Source organism: Lissotriton helveticus, chromosome 4_1, assembly GCF_964261635.1.
Source record: "Lissotriton helveticus chromosome 4_1, aLisHel1.1, whole genome shotgun sequence".
NCBI classification, from domain to species: Eukaryota; Metazoa; Chordata; class Amphibia; order Caudata; family Salamandridae; genus Lissotriton; species Lissotriton helveticus.
The window spans coordinates 20,527,275-20,553,317 of record NC_136063.1 but is presented as its reverse complement, the minus strand read 5'-3'; the positions used below and the strand labels follow the sequence as shown (position 1 = coordinate 20,553,317).

Below are 26,043 nucleotides of genomic sequence, written 5' to 3'. Positions count from 1 at the left end.
GAATGCACGTACTGACTGAGTAAAATAATTTGCCTTTTGTTCACACGACTCTCGAGATTGACTCTTGATTAGGGGAGAGCAAAGTTGTCATGTTCTATGGTTGTCAGAAACTAAATCCCTTCTTGTCTAATCAGGGAAGTTAATTCCTCCTTGAACATTCGAGAAAGTTTCTAGTGAACTCTGAGCTAAGCTGGCAAACCCAAAACTTTAAGTCTAGTATCGACAGTAGTAGACCTAGTTAACGTCTGGCCTAGGCCTTTACTGCTGTAGGTATTATTCCAATGCGCAGAGCCTATTGGGAAGATAGGAACTACACTACAATTTATTCTGTGAGTCTATGCCGATTGCCAACAATTGCATTGACTTTAAAGATTGCTCGCTGAAACTCAGGGTTTATCTGCCACAAATAACTGGGTCTACCTTACATTGAGGTACAACCAATAGAGTCTATCTGGGCCAAATCTGAAACCAGTCTGAAAAGATTATTCTTTGTTTATTTGTCTCTCCCTTTATAAAGCGCCAGGATACCCGTGGGGTGACAGTAAGCGCTATATAGGTTTTAAATCACTCAATCAATCAATCATAATGCTTTGATTAGAACTTTGCATATTCTCCTAGTTTTGAGTTTTCTACTCTGAAGAAGGAACAATCAGTGCCACCCTTTCAAAAGCAGAACTGAAAGGTAAACTAAGAGGGATCACTCTTGTCTGCAGGGAAGGGTGTGACATTTCCAATCACACAGTCTCTGACCAATCCATGACTTTATCTTCAGGAGGAATTCAGTTGGATTTGTTTATCACTTTATTTTCTCCTATTTAACGTGGACCACTATATATTTTATGGTGGCACACCCTACATTGTGACACTTGTTTAAGGAGCCTGACCTTGAGAAAGAGCCTCATTACAAAGCACTTTGCATTTTGTCCTGCTCTATACATTTTACAGAATTCCTAGGACTCATTTTTTTAACAAATTGACCCTAAGCAGACCTGCTCTTATTTGTCCTAAATCATTTCAAATTGTGCCCATATCTAACTTTGTACTGAGTCTTGTGAATAATGTTGTGCGAGTTAGAAAATGTTCTCTCCTAACAGTTTCTTCATCTTATGAATTGGTTGTATGTTTTCTTTTTCTTTTATGATGTATGTATGTTATTTTTTCATGCAATAACTGAACGTATTATATGTTTATGGTTTTACAATTAAACTTAATAAAGATTGATTGATTGATTGACTGATTTGAAATGAGTGCACGAGGCTGCTCTTATTAACTGACTGTGTTCAGTCATAACTAAGAATTTTTCAAGGCTTTGTTTCATCAATAGATACACATAGTGCTGTTGTGCTTTGTCACTCCATGTCATGCTGTGTTATTTGCATTTTACTCAATAAGACTATCAATTGGTGGCCTTCTGGCAGTATGAACTGATTGTTCACCTTACAGCAAGTGGCTTACTTAACCTGAGATCTGCAGCACACACACGTACACATCCATGCTCCACACAAGGAATGCCTCCATATGGCAGAGTAGAGCAAGCCAGGGACTCGCATCCCCTCGCATTTCTACGGATTTACCTTGTGTTGCTTACAGAATCTGATTTAAGGATTCCTCTGCCCTTGCAACACCATGCATAATGGAAGGACAATAAAATCCAATTGTAGATCTGGCCTCAAGTATCCTTGATTCCATTTCGTAAATACTGTGGTTATTCTGAATCTTAGTTTTGGTTTAGTTTGCCTCTGACCCTGTACAGAACGCTATTGCTCTTTTGTCTAGGTTTTTGTTATACAAATACCACATCATCAGGGTATATTTGGTGAATTGGACATGATTTCTACTTTAAATTTAATGGAACCAAGCTCACTGAAGACATTCAGGTGGATTCTAAGAAGAAAATGAAAATTAATTAGCATGAACAGCATTTAGTTGGAATGAAAGGACCAGAAACCAGGACGATTGGTACAGTGGAATATATAAATCACACTTAGAAAATCAGTTTCTCTCACCAGGTATGATTGCTTTTCCTGAGTTGCTGTGGCACGTGTTCTGTTCCCCGGTGCACTGAACTTCTCCAGTCGGTATGCAGGAGTCCGAGGATTGGTCGGAAAAACACTCATCACACGTATATCCATTGGGGGTCCTATCCAGAGCAGGCACTGAAATAACACAGAACAGAAATTGAGAAACCTAATGTGTTCAGAAATGGGGTGCTAAGTCATGGCTAACTTCTCCCACCCTAACAACAGTAGCATTAAGCACTGCACTTTGTATGAAAATAAAATAAATGTCATGTTCAACTCATGATGCACAGAATTTATTGACTTAAATTTTTGCCCGGAATAGAAATTCTTTTTCATTGACTGCTGTAGAATAGTGTGTGTTTTGGTAACACACTAGACCTGTGCATTGCGTCACTCATTTACAAGAGTCCAGCACCATCGCAGCGTATATTTTCATGACTCTGTGGTGGCACAGGGCTCTCAATCATATCTATGAGGCGTGGCTTTGCATCGCCGCATAGATATAGAGAAAAGAGAAGCCACGCCTTACTTTACATCAAGTAGGGGTTCCATGGGTGTTGCTGTGGGTGTTGCCACTCAACACCCATGGAATTTGACACTGCTCCAGATTTACAAAAGTACGTAAACCTGGGGCAGCACCAAAAAATGCCTCTCCAGAGTAGGTGTAATGAGGAGAAATGCTGACATTTCTCCTCATGTTTTCCCCTTTCAATGTGTGCAGCCTTCTGCAGCACACGTAAAATGAGGGAAATGCCTCTCGTGATTGTTTTTATACATGAAGGTGCCTTTCCCAGCATAAAAACACAGACATGCTTGGAAGCATAGCCATAGTTCACAAGGACTCCATCAAAATTACTATCCTGAAACAATACTGTGGCAATAAATTAAAAATTCTTGTGTTCTGAATCGACTTCCAACCCCTCTAATTGCAGAAAGAGGGAAGAGTGGTGGAGAAAGAGGCAAACGGTGCAGAAAGAAGCATGAGAGCTGCAGAAAGAAACACAAGAAGGAACAGGGGTGCAGAAAGAGGCAAGAGGGCGGTAGAATGAGGCAAAAGGGGTGCAGAAAGAAACAAAAGAAGTACAGAAAGAGGCAGGAGGTGTGCACAAAGGGAATAGGGGGTGATAAAGAAGCACGAGGAGTGTAGAAAGAAGTAAGAGGAGTTCAGAAAGAAGCAACAAAGGTGCAAAAAGAGGCAAGAGGGATGCAAAAAGAGGGAAAGGGAACCAGCAAGAGGAATGTGGGATAAAGAAAGAAGCAAGATATGTGCAGAAAAAATCTAAATAAGTGCAGAAAGATAGAACAGAAGTGCATAAAGAGGCAACAGGGGCACAGACAGAGGGTGGATGGGTAGAGAAAGGGGCAAAAGTGGTACAAAAGTAAGTGAGAGGTACAGAAAGAAACAAAAGGAACAGAGGTGCAGAAAGAGGAAAGAGCGGTGCAGGAAGAGGGTTGTGAAAGAGGCAAGGGCGTGCAAAAAGAAGCAAGAAAGGTACAAAAAAAAACAGAAAACGTGCAGAAAAATGGCATAGATGGGCCAAAGGAGACAGAATGGGTGAATAAAAAGAGGTAAGAAGGGTGCAGAACGAGGCAAAAGGGGTGCGGAAAGAAGCGAGAGTAGCAGAAAGAAACAAAAGAAGTACAGAAAAAAGGAACAGAGGTTCAGAAAGAGGCACGATGGATGCTGGAAGACGGTTGTGAAAGAGGCACAAGGGGTGCTGAAAGAAGCAAGAGAGGTGCAGAAAGGAGCAACAGGGTGCAGAAAGTGGTAAGATGGGTATAGAAAGAGAAAAAAGTGCTGAAAGAAGCTAACAAGGATAGAGAAAGGGGGAACAGGGGTGGAGAAAGAGGCAAGAATGGTACAGAAAGAAGCAAGAGAGGTGCAGAGAGAAGCAGGAGGGGTCCAGAAATAGGGAGGAAGGATGCAAAAAGAGGCAAGAGAGGTGCAGAAAGTACAAAGAGTTTGAGCTAGAAACAAGGCTTTTTTGTTCAAATCTGCAGATTAGGCAGCAGATGATGGATTATGTGGCTAATGCGTAAAATTTATAATTGTGCAAAAGTCGTTGCAGCCACACAGTCACATGATTCCAGTGGCCCTGTTCATACCTCTGACTAGGTCCAGAAGTGCTCCCCAGTGATTTCCTCTTTTTTTTTATCTCATGGAGTTCATAATTTTGCTGCTATGGAAACAAGGAAGCCTAAAACTGAGGTTACCACTCCACAACACAGACTACCATATCGCATAATTACTCCCCATAACACATAATCCCACTCTACATAATTCCTGTACACTAAATGGGAAACCACCTTTACAACACAGTCATTACATCACACTACTTTTACATAGCAGTCATAATATCGCAACATCCTGTACATCGCATGTCATTACAACGCAGCCATAACATTGCATGTCAATTCAACGCATGTCATTACAATGCATGTCACTACAATGCAGGTATTACATTGCAAGTAATTACAACATATACCATTACAATGCATAGTACCTTGACACGTACCCTACTGTTGCACTCACTGGAATTACAATAGTAATTTTTACCCCTAGGCTGTGGGGGGTAACATGCCCCCATACATTTCATTATTAAAGCCCCGGGAGGTGGCAGTCCCCATGGCTGCTTAGGGGGCTGCATGAGGCCCCTACCCATTTTAATAACAATAAAGCCACAGTGAGGTGGTGGTCACCAGGGCTATGTGCCCCCTGCATATAATCAGCATGGCCCCGGGGAGGTGGCTGTCACCGGGGCTGCAAGGGCCCCTGCGGGCCCCTTTACTATCTTTTGTGATTGCCCCCTGGATCTGGGGCTTAAGTAAACAAAGCACAGGAGACCGCACTTCGATTTTCTTTTTCTGCAGGATTCACGCACCCAGCGCATATTCTACAGATTCTTTTTATGTATAACTTGCTTTTTTTCACCAGGGGTCCCAGAGGGACTGAGCATTCTTGTTTGGAACATGCTTTTTTTCACCAGGGGGTCCCAGAGGGACTGAGCATTCTTGTTTGGAGTGTTGGCAGCCAATCAAAATGAAGCTTGTGCTCGGGAGGGTTTGTAAATCCTCCTTGATGCCCAGATTTCAATATAAATATTTTTATTTTTTTAATTTCTCAGGAGCTATTGAATAGATTTATACAATTTAAAGTGTATCACACTTTCTGGGCCAATGTCTAGCTTTTTGTCAAATTTGGTGTAATTACGTTCAGCAGTTTGAGCCATAGCTTTGTCTACATTTCCTATGGAAATCAGCATGGAGGAAGAGGAAACGTGTTTTGGGACCCCCCTTTTTTCCCGGCCACTGTTTGACGAATCACCCCAAAACTTTTAAGACAGGAGCTGACCTGAGTGAACCATTTGTTTTGAAAAAGTTGCGAAGATTCGTCAAACAGCGCTAAAGATATTGATAAAAAAAAAGAAACGTTTTGGGTAGAAATGAGGTTCTAACTATAACTACCTACTGGCGACTGCATTTTCTGGGATTCCCAGCGGTGGGGTGAGGAATACGGGGAGCTGTCCCATCACCCATGAGAAAGATCAAGGTCCTCCATGGGGAGAAGGGTACAGTGATGTCATCAGTGATGTCATTTTAGATGTCATCAGTGATGTCACTGACCATGTCATGAATGATACAATATGTTACGTCATCAGCAGTGCATTGCTGGTGCGCGATATGCAGTTAGCTCAACTAAGTATAACCGTGGAATTTCTATGGTTTTGTTCGAGTGAAATGTCAAACTAACTATAACATGTCTGAAACCTATGTTTTTTTGGGTGAATTACTAAGGTTTTTTAAATGCTAATTTCAAACTATAATGTGCCTGAAACCTATGGTGTTTTCAGTATATTTCAAAGGTTTTTTTAATGCTAATTTCAATCTATAACGTGCCTGAAACCTATTGTTTTTTCAGTGAATTACAATTTTTTTAATGCTAACTTCTAATAATAATGTTCTTTTAACCTATAGTTTTTTTCCAAAACCCAATAAGGATACAACACCCACTGCCTCAACCCTCAGGACCTCCCCCCGTACCACCCCTCTCCCTACTACCACCAAGGCAGTGTAGAACAGGGCAGTGAACCCTCCAAAAATGGCATAGTCCATCAGCCATGTAATAGCTAAATGTCGGGAAATGTGGCAATCTTTTTTTCAGTAAATTTTAATGTTTTTTTTTAATACTCATTTTTAACTTTAATGATCCTGATACCTATTTTTGGTGAAATTAAAAGGGTATTTAAAAACTAATTTATAATTATAATGTTGGTAAAACCTATGTTGTTCTGAGTAATTTTGAAAAAAGTGATATTTTGTAACTTTAATATCCTAAAAAAAGTTTTCGTAATTTTTTTATTTGTTATTTAAACTATATAATGTCTTCTTTTTAAAAAAAATATTAAACAACTACATACAGTATGAAAGGGAGCCCAGCCCAGAGCCACATCTGAAGACCAACACATGTCATGGACCTACTGATCAAGCAGCACCAACACCCAAGAACGCCACAACACCCACCACACCCCGGGTGTCCCCCCCTACCACCAAGGCAGCACAGAACAAATAAACTTTCAGAAAACAGCATGGCCCCTCAGCCACACAATAGCTGAATATTGGGACAGGTGTGAACAAACTATATGTGAAGGAAGCAATTCATCCATGAATAAAAATGCACACAATGCAAAGTGTAGCAGTGATGTGCTAGACACATCACAGTATGCAGAACACACACCTCTCCATGTGCACAAATACTACTGGTGCTTGTTGTGTTGTGGACAGTGGACCCAACCATGTAACATCAAACACTAGGGAAGATCTCAGTCATGTAGCGGTGTCGCCCCCCCCTGTAAGTATAAGTGTAACCTGAGTAGGCTGATCTGACGTACGCCACTTCAGGGTAGGAGTATGAATAAATAGGCCGGATTGCTGGACGTGGTTCACTTGTGGGAAGGCCAAAGCATCTGCCAGGGCTGCACCCCTCACCCTTCCATGAGGCCCCCGTCGTAGCCTTCTCAGCCGATCGCTGGCTTCTGCCACACAGTCCCCCAGTGGAACGGCACCATGGATTTTTTTCTGTACAAACTACTGCCTTCGATATACACTGTGGACACAAGGGTCACAATTCAGATCGAGTCGTCCAGTAGGGCACAGACATTGCTCAAGTCAACAACAAGTGGCTGTGGGCCCTACCTGACCGCTGCCTCTGGCCTACACTGCGGTGTGTAGGGCTAACACTTCAGATTGAGTCGCAATTCAAGATAATGCAGTCCAGTAGGCAAAAGACATTGCTCAACTCAACGCCACATGCCTGTGGGCCCTTCTTGACCGCTGCCTCCAGTCTACACTATGGTGAGTAGGGCTCACAATTCAGATTGAGTCGCTATTGCAGACAACGCAGTCCAGTAGACAACAGACATTGCTCAAGTCAACGCTACGTGCCAGTGGGCCCTTCCTCACCGCTGCCTCCTACCTCCACTGCCGTGAGTAGGGCTCACAATTCAGAGTAACTCGTGATTGCAGATGACACAGTCCATTAGGCAACAGACATTGTTACCAGTACGGCCTGCCCGGACGATGCTTTATCGGCACAGTAGATCCCACATGTGGAACTGTGTCCTAAGTCCTAAATGGCAGTGACCCCAAATCCCTGGTAGCGACCAAAGCATTAGACTCCCTTCGATCAATGAGGCGTATTTCAATATGGAAGGCCGGCGAAACGTGGTGCCACTAACCCTATTCAACACAAGCCAATCCCACATGTGGAATCGTGTCATGAGTCCTGAATGGCAGTGGCCCTAAGTCCGTCGCAGCGACCACAACACCAGACTCCCTTCAATCAGTGAGGCGTATTGCCATATAGAAGACTGGCGACACATGGTGCCACTAACCCTGTACAATGCAAGCTGCAACACATGGTGCCATGAACCCTGTTCAACTCAAGCCGGTGACACGTGGTGCCACTAAACCTGTAAAACAGAAGCCAGCGACACGTGATGCCACAAACCCTGTTCAACACAAGCCGATCCCACATGTGGAACCATGTCCTGAGTCCTGAATGGCAGTGACCCCAACTTTGTGGCAGTGACTACAGTACAAAACTGCCTTCGATTAGTGAGGCGTATTTGCATATGGAAGGCCGGCAACATGTGGTGCCACTGAACCTAAACTACACAGGCCGGTGGGGCCACCAACCTACGCATGTGGCTGTGGGCCCTTGTTCACCGCTATCTATGGCCTACACTGCGGTCAGCAGGGCTCACAAATCAGATAGACTCACGATTGCAGATGACTCAGTCCAGTATCAGTTATAGCTTTAGTACAATGACCAAATTCATCTTCAAGTGCAAACGAACACTCAATAACAGTCTACACTGCGGACAGAAGAGCTCGCAATTCAAATTTTAAATGCTAATTTCTAACACTAAGATTGTACTCAGAAAATACAACTCTTCGACAGTGTATTCTATTCATATTACATCATTTCATGATACACCTACGCTACGGTCAGTAGGGCTCACAATTAAAATTAAGTCTTGATTCATTAATTACATAGTCCACTAGGCAAGTGACTATCAGAGTCCTAAAACCTACATAATATCCTTTTAGTATCCTTGCTTCAAGAACTTTTTTATATCAGTATAGCTTTAGTACAATCACCAAATTCATCTTCAAGTGCAAACAAACACTCAAAAGTAGTCTACACTGCGGGCAGCAGAGCTCACAATTCGAATTTTGGACATGTGGTGCCACCAACCCTGTTCAACACAAGCCGATCTCATATGTGGAACTGTGTCCTGAGTCCTGAATGGCAGTGACCCCAAGTCTGTGCCAGCCACTACAGCACCAGACTCCCTTCGATTTGTGAGGCATATTTCCATATGCAAGGCCGGCGACATGTGGTGCCACTAACCCTGTTCATCACAAGCCGATCCCACATGTGGACCGTGTCCTGAGTCCTGAATGGCAGTGACCTCACTTTGTGGGAGCGACCACAGCACCAAACTCCGTTTGATTAGTGAGGCGTATTTGCATATGGAAGGCCGGCAACACGTGGTGACATGTGGTGCCACTAACCCTGTTCAACAAAAGCCACGACACGTGGTACCACTAACCCTGTTTAACACAAGCCGGTGACACTTGTTGCCACTAACCCTGTTCAACACAAGCCGATCCCATATGTGGAACTGTGTCCTGAGTCCTGAATGGCAGTGACCCTAACTTCGTGGCAGCGACCACAGCACCAGACTCCCGTCGATAATGAAGCAAATTTGCATTTGGAAGTCATCGATGTGGAAAGAATATTCGATGGAAATATAAGTCAAAGGATACATTTTACACCAAATGTCAATTTGCTTTCTATGTCCAGTAATTTCCAAAGGAAGAGAGAACAGTTTTATGTCAGCAGGGAGGCATACCATCACTCAAAAAAAGTACTGAAGAATCAAAGTACATTAATGATTACAATCCAGTGATTTTGAAGATGTGGAATGCAAATATGGAGATACGGAGGGCCCGATTCACAGAACTAACTTAGAAGAAAATTCTAAACTTACTACCATTTTAGTATTCACAGAAGACACTTACTCATATTGGTATTCACAGAAGGTACTTAACTCATTGCGGTATTCACAGAAGTTAAGAGTCCTTACTTTAGGACTTCTAAATGCCTTCTGTGAATACCGAAAGTCTTAAAGTTAGGATTTTTCACAGTTTAGGAGTAGTAAAGTTAGGACTCCTAAATACCTCCTGTGAATACCGAAAGTCTTAAAGTTAGGAATTTTCACAGTTTAGTATTCGTATATTTAGGACTCCTAACTTTAGGACTCCTAAATGCCTTTTGTGAATACCGAAAGTCTTAAAGTTAGGATTTTTCTCACTGTAGGAGTCCTGAAGTTAGGAGACCTATTGTGAAGTCCCCGCTATGCAGTGGGAGTGCATGGTATATAGTACTTTGGAAGAAAAACAACACACGCACACCTCCTTACGGCGGTAGCTGGTAAAATACAGTATACTGTCTTTACAAAGACATAAAGTAAAAATATACGTGTGCAGTTGTATATACTCTGCTTTTACTAACTCTATACTATCTGTCAGATCACTAAACTAGAGGGTACACTATGAACCGACATGTGCTTGGACACACACCAGAGGCAAAAGTGTGAGCTACAAAGATGTTCTCCAGTATTAACTGCTCCATCTATAACTTTCTCTCTCTCACAGTTTTAATGCCTTTTTTCTCTCTTTCTTTCTCTCCTTCTCTCTCACATAGTTTGTCTTTCTCTTTTAAATGTATGGATGTTGCTATCCACTCTGCAGATAAAAACATCAAGGCTGTATGTAATACATTCTGCAGTGTACAACCAAAGCTGAGTTCAAGTTGTGAACACTGTTAGCCACAGTGTTTACAGAAGGTAAGCAGAGAGGTCTAGATACACAATGCCTCCTATTAAATGTGTTAGAAATAAAGGGGCTTATTTATAAGCCCCTTGCGCCACGTTTGTATCATTTTTAACGTGGGAAAAGTAATGCAAAATTGGCGCAAGGGGCTTGTAAATAAGCCCCAAAGAATATTGTCCTGCATAATGACTTGATCTCTCACCAAATTCTATCTCATCTATGAATCATTTGAATGACCTGTTGGTCCATACTGTAAATCTGACGCAATAGGCACTTCTGTACAAACACCTCTTGAATGCGGGCCTATAAGAGAGGTGGAATGTATCAGGCACACTGCAGACGTAAAATTAACCTTAACTTGTAATCTTTTACCTCCTTCAGTAACATCGATCTAATTTTAAACACTTATTTTCCTGTTTGTTTTGCAGATTACCTACCCTACTTCTATTGGAGTCCATATCACATTTTGTTTATTATATTGCTTTGTTAAGATTATGTTTCTAGTTATTTATTATATTGTTATTTTAAAGTTACGTTTCTAGTTATTTATTGTTGTTTTAATAAAAGTTTAAAAAAGTATATTCGTCTTCTTTTTCTGACAACATTTCACTAATATTTAGTGTGATAATCATATACTTAGAAAACATTTAAAAATAAAAATGATATTTATAAGTAGAAGTATAATACTGAGGCTAACTCTTTACCAGCTCTTTACAAGAGTCTATAGCTACGACTAACGGTTCATATGGAAATCTTTTAAAACTCCAGAACAGTAACTGTTTCGATTAGCAACATTGTGTGGTGAACTTCTAACCTCTATGCTCACTTAAGTGTTCCATGAACTGTTATTATGGTAACAGGCAGTAAGCAGTTTGGGGGTAGGGTTGAAAGGTACTGACTGTACAAAAACGCTATATTTACCCAGGATCCTCTGCATGACAGAAGTGAAAGCAAAGTAAGACAGAACACTGTGTAGCAGATTTACAAGCCCCTTGTGCCACTTTTGCGTCACTTTTCCCATCTTAAAAGAGATGCAATAGTAACGCAACGAACTTATAACTCTGCCCCTATGCATTTTACGAGCAAAAGAAGTACACAACTCAATTTTTTATCGATCACAATTAAACAGTGTTGCTTCACGATTCACAATGCACTTCAACAATTACTTTGTGCCTATTTAAATGGGAGATGGGTTTGTCGATATTACAACACTTTAGGCATATTTACAAAGACGCTGTTAAAATTGTCGCCGCTTTAACAGCAGCAAACTACAACAAAAACGGCAAAATGGACTTCAAAATCCTTTGTTATCTTATCAGAAGATTTTTTCAACATTGCTGTTTGCTATGCAAGAGTGAGAGCCACCCCCAGGGGCTATAAAAGACATGGTTTAGAGGGCTCCAATGCCCCCCTGCAAAAATAGTGGTGGGGGGCCTCAACGACACCCCCAAGCCCTGGGGACCACCACCTCTGTGGCTTTCTGTATTGTGGGAGGGGGGCTGCATTATCCCCATCTTGGAGACCTCAAGGGCCTTGGGGACCACCAATCCCCAGGGCCGGCTCCTGCAGTGTCCTGGGGTGCCTACCCCCGGGACACTGCTGTTTGCTATGAGAGGGCAGGAGTCTCGCGGCTCCCGCCCTCCTATAGCAAACTGCAGGGCATATTATAAAGCATGGCATTATAATTATCGCCGCTTTAGCGGCAGAAAACTGCCACTAAAGCGGCAATAATGGGCTTGATAATATGCCTTAGAGCGTTCACTTATAAGCCAATGTTCACACCAGAACATGGGCTTCTATGGGAATTTACAATTATCTGCTAACATGCAGCTCCCCATGTGGAAAAGCAATCTGCTTTGGATTAGGAAAAAAGCATCTTTCCCTGTTCTCTCATTCAAAATCCAAACCAAGTTTGCTATGGGAGGGCGGGAGCCGAGGCTCCCGCCCTCCCATAGCAAACAGCAGTGCCCCAAGGGTGCGCACCCAGGGGCACTGCAGGAGCCAGCCCTGGCGGGTGGCAGTCCCCAGGGCGCTTGAGTGCTCCAGGATGGGGGCCACGCAACCCCCTCCCACAATACATAAAACCCCAAGGGTGGTGGTCCACGTGGCTTTGGGGGCTCTGAAGCCTCCCCCAACCATGTATTTTTTTCTAGCCCCGGGGGGTGACAGTCAAAGTCATATATCAAAGTCAAAGTCAAAACAGTCTTTATGTTGATCGTTCAGAGCATAAAAGACACAAATAATATTTACAGTATTACATTAAGACTGAAAAGTTAGAATAGATTCATGTACAAGTGCAATGGTACAATGACTACACTAGAAAATACACAATGTAACTCTTAATATATACATTGCATTATTAAGACAAAGTAAAAACAAAGAACTGGGGTTAAAAGATTAATACAATCAGTGAAGCACATCGGTGTAGCTACTTTACTTAACTGCCATTCAAGTACATACTTCCATTTCATAAAATGCTAAAACATTCTATTTAATCAGACTTGTTCCTAATGAGTATAAAAACAGGTCCCACTAAGCAGAGAGTATTAAGTACAAAGACTGTAATCATTGTTCTATGTCAGCATTGTTACGTTTCATTAGCTCTTGCTTCTTCAGCTTATTAGCACAAATACCCCACATCCAGCTAAATAATTTGGCCATAGCCTTCGCTATGGTCTCTTGACTATTGGTCTTTAGTATACGGAGAGCTATATTGCTTGACCTGGTACCAAGGTTGGAGCATATTGGCTTTAGCCATTTGTCCCTGGGGACTTGTATGCTGGACATGCGGCCCCCCTCCTGGAGCCCTTGATGGCCCTGGGGACCGCCACCCCAAGAACACTGCTGTTTGCAATGACAGGACGGGAGCCGCGTGGCAGGGAAACCTGCTCTCGCTTCATTGAAGCAAAGCAGATGATTGCTTTTGAGCGAGGGGAGTTGCATGTCAGCAGTTCCAATTGCTCAAAAGCAATGACGGCTCCCTCAGGAAGCCTGAAGCTGGTGGGAGCAGGGGTGCATTGGGGCTCCCCCCATGCTCCCCAACACAATGGGTCCCCCTTCAATATTATTAATATTTTGTTAAATGAAGCACAGCTCCGGGGATGGGGTCCCCGGGCCAATATAGGCCTAAGGAGGGGGGTTTCCTGACCCCGCTCTAAAATTAAAAATACCAAACAAAAAAAGTTAAAAAAGGGCAGGCCCTGGAGGATGGGGTCCCTGGGGACCAGATAATGTAAAAGGAGGGGGGCCACACAGCCCCCCTTTTGAACCCCCAAAAAAGCCAGCTTTGTGCATGAGGCCCTGCCCCCTCCCTGCAGCACTCAGCAAACTTGCCCACCAGGTACCTCCAGTAGGTGCCACAGAGCAGTGTTGCAGGTAGGTGGTCCGAGGCCACACCCCTTTTTACAATTCTCTGCAACGCAGCTTTATGGCGCTTATTGGAGGTACCTGGTGGGCTAGTTGCCCCCATGGACCCTCAGGATGCAAGGGGACTTAATCCCCCTACTTAGAAGACACCAGGGGCACCTTTGCAGAGTGCTGGAGGGTGGGGGTGGGCCTGATATAACAAGTTAGCAATCCTGCTGTGTGGGACTTACTGCAGGAAATAAAAGGGGTAGTTGACGTCTGGGGCTCACTATCCCTCCTATTACGTCTGCTAAATCCCACACAGTGGATTTTGCTAAAAGTTGTTTGAAGGCCACGCTCACCTTTCTCCACCACTTTGCCAACGCGGCTGCTATGTTATAGTTAGAAATGAGCATTTAAAAACCTTTGAAATTCACAGAAAAAACATAGGTTTCAGGCACGTTATAGTTAGAAATTAGAAATTCACAAAAACACATAGGCTTCAGCCACATTATAGTTAGAAAATCACATTTAAAAAACCTTTGAAATTCACAGAAAAAACATAGGTTTCAGGCACGTTATAGTTAGAAATTAGCATTTAAAAAAACTTTAGAAATTCAATGAAAGAGCCATAGGTTTCAGGGTCGTTATAGTTAGTTGGACTTTTCAGTGATACAAAAGCAGAGAAATTCCAGCGTTATAGTTAGTTCAGCTAACTATAACTTGTGCCCCCGCAATGCACTGCTGATAACGTCACATATTACATAATTCATGACATGGTCAGTGACATCACTGATGACATATCAAATGCATATATAGATTTCATGGGGTCAATCTATGTGAAAGTTGAAATTATTGATGTCTGTGTTGTGCTTTGATTCACAACCGTCAGAGGTTTGAATGCTCTTGATTTTGGTGTTGAGTGTTAGGGCAAAGAGGAGAGATTTAGAGTAATGAACAGTATCGGTGAGAAGTCTTAGCACTTGCTAAGTGAAGTCTAGGTATTTTTCAAGTTCCTGCAATTAAATATGATGCCCATCTCTAATGTTCCTGGAGTCAAAGACACAGAATATACACTCCTTCCTTATATTCTATGTAGGAAAGTAACATTTGCTTCTTATGGTTACCCCCACTTTTTGCTTGATGTACTCCCGTTTCTGACTAGTCTGACTTGGATCCTGCCAATCAGGACCCTAGTCTCTTTGCTTTATCCCATGAATTGTTATAGTAAGTACTTAGGTACACCCCTGATTGAATTCTAGGGTACCCTGATCACTCCCTATTATATGGTACAAAGGTACCCAGGGCATAGGTATTCCAGAGTTCCCCCATGGGCTGAAACATGCATTATACCACCTAAGGGAGACCATTCAAAATGAGCATGCCATTGTAGCCTGTGTAAACTGGTTCTAGCTCCATGTAAAGGCATACCTTTTCTTAATTCTAGTGTCACTGCACTGGAAACCTATAAGTAACCCCTACAGCAGGCCTTTTCAATCCTGAAGGCAGGGTGCTCGGGTCTAAGTGTGAAGGTGCCCTTCCATGAGCAGGACACCCCTACAGCCTTCGGAGTCCATTGTCCTGGGTTGTAAGTGAGAGAGCCATATAACATGTAGAGGGGCACTGCGTCATTCTGCGATGACCATCTCAATACTGGCTGCAACAAACCCTGTCGTGTTTGGTATCAAACATGTTGGAATCATAGCACTGGAAAGGGCCTCTGTAAGGTCCACAGAGATTCTGGTAACAGCCTTCCAGACCCAGGCAGCACAACATGGCTGCTTTCGCCCAGAGACACAGTTCTGCCCTCCTGCTGCTGAGCTGAGCTTGAGCAGGCGAAGGCAGAATAATCGGCATCCTGTCACAGAAAAATTTGACCACCTCCCAGATAGGGTGCATTATATTGCGGTCGGGTGGGATTGCTTGCCACCACAACATAGTCTGCGTGCAGGGCACACTTGATGCCCTCCATGCATAGTCTGGTACGAGACTGGACAAAGGACAGGGGAGTATCCTCTCCCTTGTTTAGCCATCCTTAGGGAGGGACCCCTGTATCGTCCCAAGCTTCCTTAGGGTATTTAAGGGCTTACCTGTGGGTGTGTCCCCAGATTAATCATGGGACAAGATACAATTCAGCTACTACTTAATCTTCGAAGGTCTGGGTACTCTGGACCTTGCTGGACTTTGCTCAGGACATCAGTACTGCCACTGGGAGGACTCCTGCTGCCCTTGATCTCTTCACCCTGCTTCTCTGCTGCAATGTCCATGCCTGTGCACCATAAAGGAACCTTTCAAGGCCCGTGGGCATCAAAGACACCTGAAGGAATCTCCCTTGAAGTAAAGAAGTCAAATTCCTGCATCTATCTGCACGCTCCTCAAATGAGCTGACCGGTCTGCTCCTCCGGACTCTAAAAAGGTCCTGCAACACAGATGGTAATTCTTCACATCCCACAAGGCCTGCCCTGTCCTCTCACCAATTTTGAGGCCTGTATCCCTCGTCTGACCTACATGAACCATACTCCTGTGAACTGAGTTGACTTGCCATTGCAAAGGCTTGTTCGCTTCTTTAAACCAATATGTTTGGGCTCCAAGTTGCCCCAACCTCAAGCATATCCAGTGACTAATATTTTCATTCCCACTGTATCACTTGCACCGTGGGCCTGCATCTCTTAGTGCACTGCTTGAGGTCCTCTGTGACTCCAGTGCCACCAGCCTGTGGGTCCTCTTCAGGGTCACCTCTGAACTTTTCTGGGCTCCCCTGATTGCTTGGGCCTACCCTTAGTCCCCTACTTATGTTGAGTCTCCTGGACCTTGCTGGTCCAGACATTACACATCTTTCAACCTCCCTTCTGTTTGCATTTACCAATGTTTTTACGTTCTCCCGCCAAACACTGATTCCTCAACTCTCAAAATCTGATGTAGGAAAGCTCATGTATGGCTCCTGGTCTTCCAGTGTCTCCTCGTCCACACAGCTGCAGTTCTAAGGTCAGCGTCAGCCCTCCTGCAACCCCCGACATCAGTGGGCATTCCTCTTCCGTGCCTCCGGGTCACTCCTGAGTGTCATAGACTCTGTCCCCTCTTCTTACAGGTTCTTCACATCTCGAATCCACCTTTGGCTTCTACTGGACACTTTCACCTTCCCCAGCAGTGGCATTTTCCTGAAATCTCTCATTGAGTTCGACAATCGTTTCTGACGCCACTTTACAACTATGCACCTGGCCTCCTTGGTGCAGGTAACCTGGTTCCTAAGGTATCCACGGGTGGGGTGGCTCTCTAACCTACTGTCTTCCAAGAGGTTTCTTCATGGTTCACTGGGAAGGGTCCTTCTTCTTTAAAATTTCAACCGCGACTTACCCATTGACTTTTATTGATCCACACTGCACGCGGCCCCCGTCGACCACTGCGTATTCTGTGCTACGTACCTGTTTCTATTACAAAGTATTGTGAGTATTGTGTATATCTCCAGCTAGGAGATATTCAAACGTGTTAGTGAGTGTCTTATAATAAATACATATTTATATAAATACACCGTGTGGTTCTTTTTCATTTAATCTATATCTAGACGATCATGTTCAAGTAAAACAAGCTGCTTTACACGCCTTCTGCACTGAAGGCTGCTCTCAACATCTACTACTTAGAGAGGTTTTTAAGGCTCTCTAAGACCACTAAATTCACCATATGGGTTGTCTGGACTGGTGCTGGGTGCCCACTTACATTTGTGTGCATCATATACCAGGCCAACCTCTCACACACCATGTCACTGAAGTGTCACACTGTATGAACCTTGCAAATCCCTTTTATCACAACTGTCAGTCAAACACTGCATGTCCCTTGCCCATCCCATCAGTTACATATGATATAATCACAGACTGCATGTCCCTGCACAGCCACTCCTATACAGATGTCAATGTCTTAGAATGCATGGCCCTCCACAACCCCTTTACAGATGACAGAATCATAGACTGCATGTCCCTGCACAGCCACTCCTTTACAGATGTCAATGTCTTAGAATGCATGGCCCTCCACAATCCCTCTACAGAGATGACATAATCACAGACTGCATGTCCCTGCACAGCCACTCCTTTACAGATGTCAATGTCTTAGAATGCATGGCCCTCCACAACCCCTCTACAGAGATGACATAATCACAGACTGCATGTCCCTGCACAGCCACTCCTTTACAGATGTCAATGTCTTAGAATGCATGGCCCTCCACAACCCCTCTACAGAGATGACATAATCACAGACTGCATGTCCCTGCACAGCCACTCCTTTACAGATGTCAATGTCTTAGAATGCATGGCCCTCCACAACCCCTCTACAGAGATGACATAATCCAAGACTGCATGTCCCTGCACAGCCACTCCTTTACAGATGACAGAATCACATACTGCATGTCCCTGCACAGCCACTCCTTTACAGATGTCAATGTCTTAGAATGCATGGCCCTCCACAACCCCTCTACAGAGATGACATAATCCAAGACTGCATGTCCCTGCACAGCCCCTCCTTTACAGATGACAGAATCATAGACTGCATGTCCCTGCACAGCCACTCCTTTACAGATGTCAATGTCTTAGAATGCATGGCCCTCCACAACCCCTTTACAGAGATGACATAATCCAAGACTGCATGTCCCTGCACAGCCACTCCTTTACAGATGTCAATGTCTTAGAATGCATGGCCCTCCACAACCCCTTTACAGAGATGACACAATCCAAGACTGCATGTCCCTGCACAGCCACTCCTTTACAGATGTCAATGTCTTAGAATGCATGGCCCTCCACAACCCCTCTACAGAGATGACATAATCCAAGACTGCATGTCCCTGCACAGCCACTCCTTTACAGATGTCAATGTCTTAGAATGCATGGCCCTCCACAACCCCTCTACAGAGATGACATAATCACAGACTGCATGTCCCTGCACAGCCACTCCTTTACAGATGTCAATGTCTTAGAATGCATGGCCCTCCACAACCCCTCTACAGAGATGACATAATCACAGACTGCATGTCCCTGCACAGCCACTCCTTTACAGATGTCAATGTCTTAGAATGCATGGCCCTCCACAACCCCTCTACAGAGATGACATAATCACAGACTGCATGTCCCTGCACAGCCACTCCTTTACAGATGTCAATGTCTTAGAATGCATGGCCCTCCACAACCCCTTTACAGAGATGACATAATCCAAGACTGCATGTCCCTGCACAGCCACTCCTTTACAGATGTCAATGTCTTAGAATGCATGGCCCTCCACAACCCCTCTACAGAGATGACATAATCACATACTGCATGTCCCTGCACAGCCACTCCTTTACAGATGTCAATGTCTTAGAATGCATGGCCCTCCACAACCCCTCTACAGAGATGACATAATCACAGACTGCATGTCCCTGCACAGCCACTCCTTTACAGATGTCAATGTCTTAGAATGCATGGCCCTCCACAACCCCTCTACAGAGATGACATAATCACAGACTGCATGTCCCTGCACAGCCCCTCCTTTACAGATGTCAATGTCTTAGAATGCATGGCCCTCCACAACCCCTTTACAGAGATGACATAATCCAAGACTGCATGTCCCTGCACAGCCACTCCTTTACAGATGTCAATGTCTTAGAATGCATGGCCCTCCACAACCCCTCTACAGAGATGACATATTCACATACTGCATGTCCCTGCACAGCCACTCCTTTACAGATGTCAATGTCTTAGAATGAATGGTCCTCCACAACCCCTCTACAGAGATGACATAATCCAAGACTGCATGTCCCTGCACAGCCACTCCTTTACAGATGTCAATGTCTTAGAATGCATGGCCCTCCACAACCCCTCTACAGAGATGACATAATCCAAGACTGCATGTCCCTGCACAGCCACTCCTTTACAGATGTCAATGTCTTAGAATGCATGGCCCTCCACAACCCCTCTACAGAGATGACATAATCACATACTGCATGTCCCTGCACAGCCACTCCTTTACAGATGACAGAATCATAGACTGCATGTCCCTGCACAACCCCTCCTTTACAGATGTCAATGTCTTAGAATGCATGGCCCTCCACAACCCCTCTACAGAGATGACATAATCACATACTGCATGTCCCTGCACAGCCACTCCTTTACAGATGTCAATGTCTTAGAATGCATGGCCCTCCACAACCCCTCTACAGAGATGACATAACCACAGACTGCATGTCCCTGCACAGCCACTCCTTTACAGATGTCAATGTCTTAGAAATCAACGCCCTCCACAACCCCTCTACAGAGATGACATAATCCAAGACTGCATGTCCCTGCACAGCCACTCCTTTACAGATGACAGAACCACAGACTGCATGTCCCTGCGCAGCCCCTCCTTTACAGATGACAGAATCACAGACTGCATGTACCTGCACAGCCCCTCCTTTACAGATGACAGAATCACAGACTGCATGTCCCTGCACAGCCGCTCCTTTACAGATGACAGAATCACAGACTGCATGTCCCTGCACAGCCGCTCCTTTACAGATGACAGAATCACAGACTGCATGTCCCTGCACAGCCCCTCCTTTACAGATGACAGAATCACAGACTGCATGTCCCTGCACAGTGGCTCCTTTACAGATGACAGAATGACAAACTGCATGTCCCTGCACAGCCACTCCTTTACAGATGACAGAATCACAGACTGCATGTCCCTGCACAGCCCCTCCTTTACAGATGACAGAATCACAGACTGCATGCCCCTGCAGAGCCCCTCCTTTACAGATGACACAATCACAGCCTGCATGTCCCTGCACAGCCACTCCTTTACAGATGTCAGTTTCATAGGCTGTACATATTCTAAACATCCCCTCTTTTAAAGGTGTTGGAGTCACAAACTGCCTAATCTCTCAGTTTCAGATATTGAATGTATAGACACTAACCCCCCTGCACATCCCCAATGTTATAAATGTTGGAGTCACAGACTACGCATACCCTGTGCATCCCCTATGCTAGAGATGTCAGAGTTAAGAATGTACATAACTTGTGTGCCCCTCTGTTACAGAACTTACCCTGCACACCCCCTGAGTTACAGATGTAGGAGTCACAGACTACACATACTTTCTGTTACAGATGTTAGAGTCACAGACTGCATCTACTCTTCACATTACCTGTGTAGCAGATTTCAGAGACCATACGCACTCTCATACATACCTTCCACCTCCCCTTTGTTACAGAAGTCAGAGTCACAGCATGTTGTACTGATCCGGAAAGTGAACACAGAGTTTTGGAAATAAAACTCTTTTCCACAGGCTGCTTTTTTGGAGGGATTCATACAGTCCTTGAACGCAGTTACAACAACAAGATCCCCTGTTGGCACAAATAGAAGTTTTGATTAAACAAAATAAAAGATCTCAGTATGAGTTCCTGAGCAGACCTGGTTACCTTTAAGGAGTCTGGGTGAAGCAACCAAACAAAAAGTAAGGGTTTAATGTGTTCAAATAGCTTTTATTTCAGTGTTTATGCACCAAATGCCATTTTTATGTAATGAAAAATATCCCTCCTTATTTTTTTTTTATGGGGTGTCTCACTTTGCCCCTACCCCTGTGATGATTACTCCATTATTTTGATAATTTTGAACTCAAATGCATTTATAACTTTTTCCACACTTCTAAACCACTTTCAATAGCTCCCAGTAGATTTCCAACCTATCATGTTATGCCAACTGTGCCACTCCATACAAAAGAAGCCGTTCTTATGCAAATCAGTACTGACCTGACACCCATGAAAACAATCCAGCATGAACTGCAAGTCAAGACACTCTCCAGAAGGGAACACAAGCACCACAACCCTGTTACACCATTATAAGGCCTCCTTAGTGAGTTGTAGCTGAGTTAGGGCATCTGGCACCGCAAGCAAGGGACCCAGGTAGGAATGTATGCCAGCCTACAAATTTTACCGAATCAGTTGATGCCATGTAGATACAACGGAAGAGCATTCTGAAGTTCACAGAGGCACCTTACAACCAACCACTAAATGGCCAGAATCAATTCTTAATTTGTGCTGGTGTTTTCTGGTGCTTGAAACCCGGACTTATTTCACAGTGGCACATATTTATGACAACTCTCCACATGGTGGCTCTGTTAGTCTATTTTTGAAAATACACCTAAGAAAAGTGTTTAATATAGGATTAATAAAATAATAATACCAAAGTGCTTGCTCAGGTCCTTCTTACAGCTTTGGTTCACCTGGTATAGTCATACTTTCAGGACTGTAATGGTATGTAGGCTCTTCACTCTATAATCCCCTCTTCCGTTGCCCTTTTACATTCCACTCGGTGCCAGAACACTCCTCGGAGTAGCCGTGATCTCAAGAAATATCATTATTTTTTCACTCATTGATTTATTCATTAACTCATGTAGGTGTGCCATTGGTACATGTATCTGGCAGTGCGGACAAGGACCACAGGTGGTGCCAGCTGCAGAGGCCTCCTAAGGACAGAGTTACAGATATGTGGCATGTGACACTCACCAATTGTGGCATTCTCCAGCCCTTTTTCGCAGTGAGTGACATCAGGAGGGCATTGCTTGAAGATACCTGAGCATTGGCTGGTGCCGGTAGCAAGACACTTCTCGCAAAGTAGGCAATCTGCAGGAAAAAGAAATGCAATCTAGGAATCCGAGCAAATTTGCGCTTTTCACTCAAACATAGAGAAATATGTGTAAAAAACAAGTATGGGGCTTTAGTCTTAGAGCGGGCCACATTCACACTTCACGTGGAATTTTTTAGGAATTAGGAGAAGAGAAGAAAGTACTTAGTGGTACAAAATATAACAGAAAATAGGTAATGCATCAGAGAGTTCCAATTGTTTGGAGAGCAGAAAAATGAAGTAATATAAACACAAGGGTGCTAAAGAAGAGGCGAGAAAAAACTGAGGCAGAAAGAAGATTATAACAGAATGAGACAGAAAGAAACCAATAAAAACACACAAATGGCTAGACTCAGCTACATAGAGACAGACGGAGACTAATAGAAATAGATAACGACAAATGCAAAGATCTAAAGATAACTAAAGCATTGACACAAACACATGTGATGAGCTGTGTTATGTCAAAGAGAGAGAGAAATCAGAACAGCATCATTTTGACTAATATATTGTGTTTTTCTTTCTGTCTGTGCTGGAGCAAAATTGATTTCTGTAGGTCTGGGAACAGGGGAAATAAACAACAGACTATGAACTACAACTGTAGAATTCCCTCTAGACCTAAATTACTTTAAATACTGGCTAAAAATGTCTTAGAAATGGGGCATCATGAACATTGAATTACACAAAAACATGTTTTTTTTTAAATTTCTCATTACGTATTTTATATTTCATTTTCTTCATTATATACTTTTTTATATTCATTACGCTTTGTGTTTATTATACTTTTCAGGCTTAGCAAGAAATGTTCCCAGATACAGAAGTATGTGTGGCTTCTGAATTAAAACATTATCCTATTCATATCTATAATTTGGAAATCACATGTGATGAAATTATATCACAGTCATTGAGCAACCCCTACACTCAATCACACCTCTTTCACCTACCACTCATGTCTCTTACACTCACTACATTCATACTTTGCACCACCAGAACAACACTGCATGCACAGATGAGAACCAGGTGATATGATCAACCCTGAGTAGCTGTGCTGTAAGCTGGGGTGCCAAACTCTCGGGCGATACATTATCGCCGCTTTTATCGGCAGGAAACTGCCAATAAAGCGGCGATAATGGACTTGATAATATGCTCTATGAATTCCTATCGAAGCCCATGTTAGATGTGAAGACATTATCGCCGCATTATCGGCAGTTTCCTGCCGATAAAAGCGGCAATAATGTATCGCCCGTCCTTGATAATATGCCCCTCTATCTCTTAGCCAAGGCACGTTTCAATGCTACTATTGCTTTTTAACCACCTTCTTCAGGACTTGTTTTTTATAATTGCTTAAAAACGGATGGAAGGAGGGGAAAGATAATCTATTTGTGATGTTCTTGGCGTACTCTGGCGGTACAACTTATCTGTGCAGCTAGTGAAAAGGATAAACTCAAACTGCTAGTAATGAGGGAACCTTATTGGTGATGTCTTGTGCTGCCACAGAGGTTGGTGTAATAGGTACAATTATCCTTTTCTATCTCTAATGATGAAGTTAGGTGGTTGCATCTATCAGTACTTGACTTTGAAGATCCTCTACAGCAGGTCTTAGTTGGTATGTGTATGTTTCTTTGGTAATAAACAGGGATGAATTGTCCTCTGTCCCTATCTTTGCATGTTCTTCTTTGATAATAGACGCTACACCTTGACCGTCTATATAATTTTTCATGAAGGTCGCACGCCCTTCATTTGTCAGCTCGCCATCCGCCATTGCTAAGCTCTATAGTGCAAAGCCATCTCTGTAATGTGCCGCATGGGTTTCCGAGTGGAAGTGTACCCTCCCACTATAAAATTCTGTGCTTAGAGATAATTAAAAAATGTTGTTCATTAGAGCACACATGGAAAGTTGGAAATGTTTGGAGAAAAAAGGGGCTTATTTACAAGCGACTTGCGCCGCTTATGCTTCATTTTTAAGATGGTACAAGTTATGTACGTGTGGCACAAGGGGCTTGTAAATAAATCCAATAATATTTAAAGTGATGCAAGTACAATACAAAGGCTTCAGTAATATTTATAAAGCCTCACACAGCCTGACTTCACAGCATTGCATGTTTTTTTCATAGAAATGTAAAGCAAGATAGCTGCTTGCGCTATATTATGTTACATTTCAACTTGGGTGTATTTACATGATTGGAGCATGGACATGAATTCTGTCATGGATTTTGCTGCATTTCCAGATTTTGTAAGAGTTGTGAACCTGGGAAAATGATGAAATGCTACGCCTTGCCGAGCAATGGGGATTGAGGAGACTTATATTTATTTCTCTTTGTTATTTCCTCTTTTCATATGTGCTGCATTCTGCAGCATGCACAGAAAGAGGAAAATGCCCCTAAAGATTGTTTTTGTGCCGGAAGGTGATCCTTCCTGCACCAAAAGAATCCTGCCAAGAATGCACTGTAAGTGTTTGTGCATCTCCTTCTGAGACACACTGAGGACAAAGAGAGCCCTGTAGTAAGAGGGTCTGGTGGCATGGCTGGTTCTGTTATTTCTCTGTTGCCAGCAGCCAACCTTCATCTTGCAGTCAACTTTCAGGCAAAAATATTGTTGTGATCATTTAATGGTCACCATGACAACAGGTGCCCTGAAGATTATTGTGATCATTGTTCCAATGCACCTCCTACATTGTAAGTAATAATTAACATGCATCCAGCGCCAAGACACCTCCGGGTATATGTGCGCTTTATGAATCACAGTAACATTAACATTAAAGCAATCCAAAGGTGCTGGGTTTCTATGAGGTCATTAGATTGCATTTTCATAAGAAGGCTGGCAGGACAAGCCCCAAGGTACAGAACTCAAAGCCTGAGCAAGGTCCAGCCTGGCCGAACCGCAAGCAGAACCTAAGGTACAGTTCAACACACCCTAAAGAATACAAGGCATTCCAATTAATATAACCTATAGGCCCCTCCTAGAGTTTGTGGTTAGGGAGGCGGACCCTGGCATTTACAGGTTGTCCAACTAAAGAATGAACAATAGAGGGAAAGAAAGAAACAAAGAAAAATGGCAATGATATGATAGAAGATAAAGACAGCTGGGGACATTTAAACTTACAGCAGATTTCTGGAGTGAATTAAGCCCTGTCCTGATCATTATTCTCTTAATATCTATGTGCACCTTAGAGTATACTCACAACAATCAAAACTGTACAAGTTTACGACCATCTTACCTCCACGTATCAGTACCTGGAGCATGACCACAGCTGCAAGGATGGCCCTCATGGTGCTAGCAGAGTAAGGATTAGGGGACGGAGTGGATCACTTGCCTGGGTCTTCTGCACATCTCATGCTCAGGGCATGCCTTTTATACTCTCACAGAAGGGGTTGGGCACAGGATACTTAAATGATGTTCACAGGATGTGGCCAAACTCGTTGTGTGTGACTGGAAGCACTTCTCTGGTTGCAGGCCTCATCCCTTGGAAATAAACTGTAGGAAATGATGTACTGCAGATTTGTTGAGTAAATACCAAATTGTACTGAGGCCATGATTATAAGTGCTGAGCTCAATTCCAATCCAACAATCATATGTAAATATGTGTAGGAGTCACAATCATTTACTTATGGGTATTTACCACGTGGTGGAGTATTTTCTACCTCAATCAATCAATCAGTCA

The 26,043-nt window shown here is 43.4% G+C and overlaps 1 protein-coding gene across 1 annotated transcript in view; it reads right to left on the bottom strand.

Moving 5' to 3' along the window:
* The window catches only part of LOC144828289 (phospholipase A2 inhibitor and Ly6/PLAUR domain-containing protein-like), a 44,499-nt gene extending 18,821 nt beyond the window's left edge, over positions 1-25,678 (bottom strand). The window contains exons 1-4 of the mRNA XM_078686369.1: positions 25,600-25,678; positions 22,268-22,384; positions 20,951-21,106; positions 2,007-2,156 (exon numbers count right to left, since the gene is read on the bottom strand). Of these exons, the coding sequence (XP_078542495.1) occupies positions 2,007-2,156; positions 20,951-21,106; positions 22,268-22,384; positions 25,600-25,651 (475 nt within the window). The 5' untranslated portion in view covers positions 25,652-25,678. The remainder of the gene's footprint in view (positions 1-2,006; positions 2,157-20,950; positions 21,107-22,267; positions 22,385-25,599) is intronic.
* Positions 25,679-26,043: the final 365 nt, after the last annotated feature.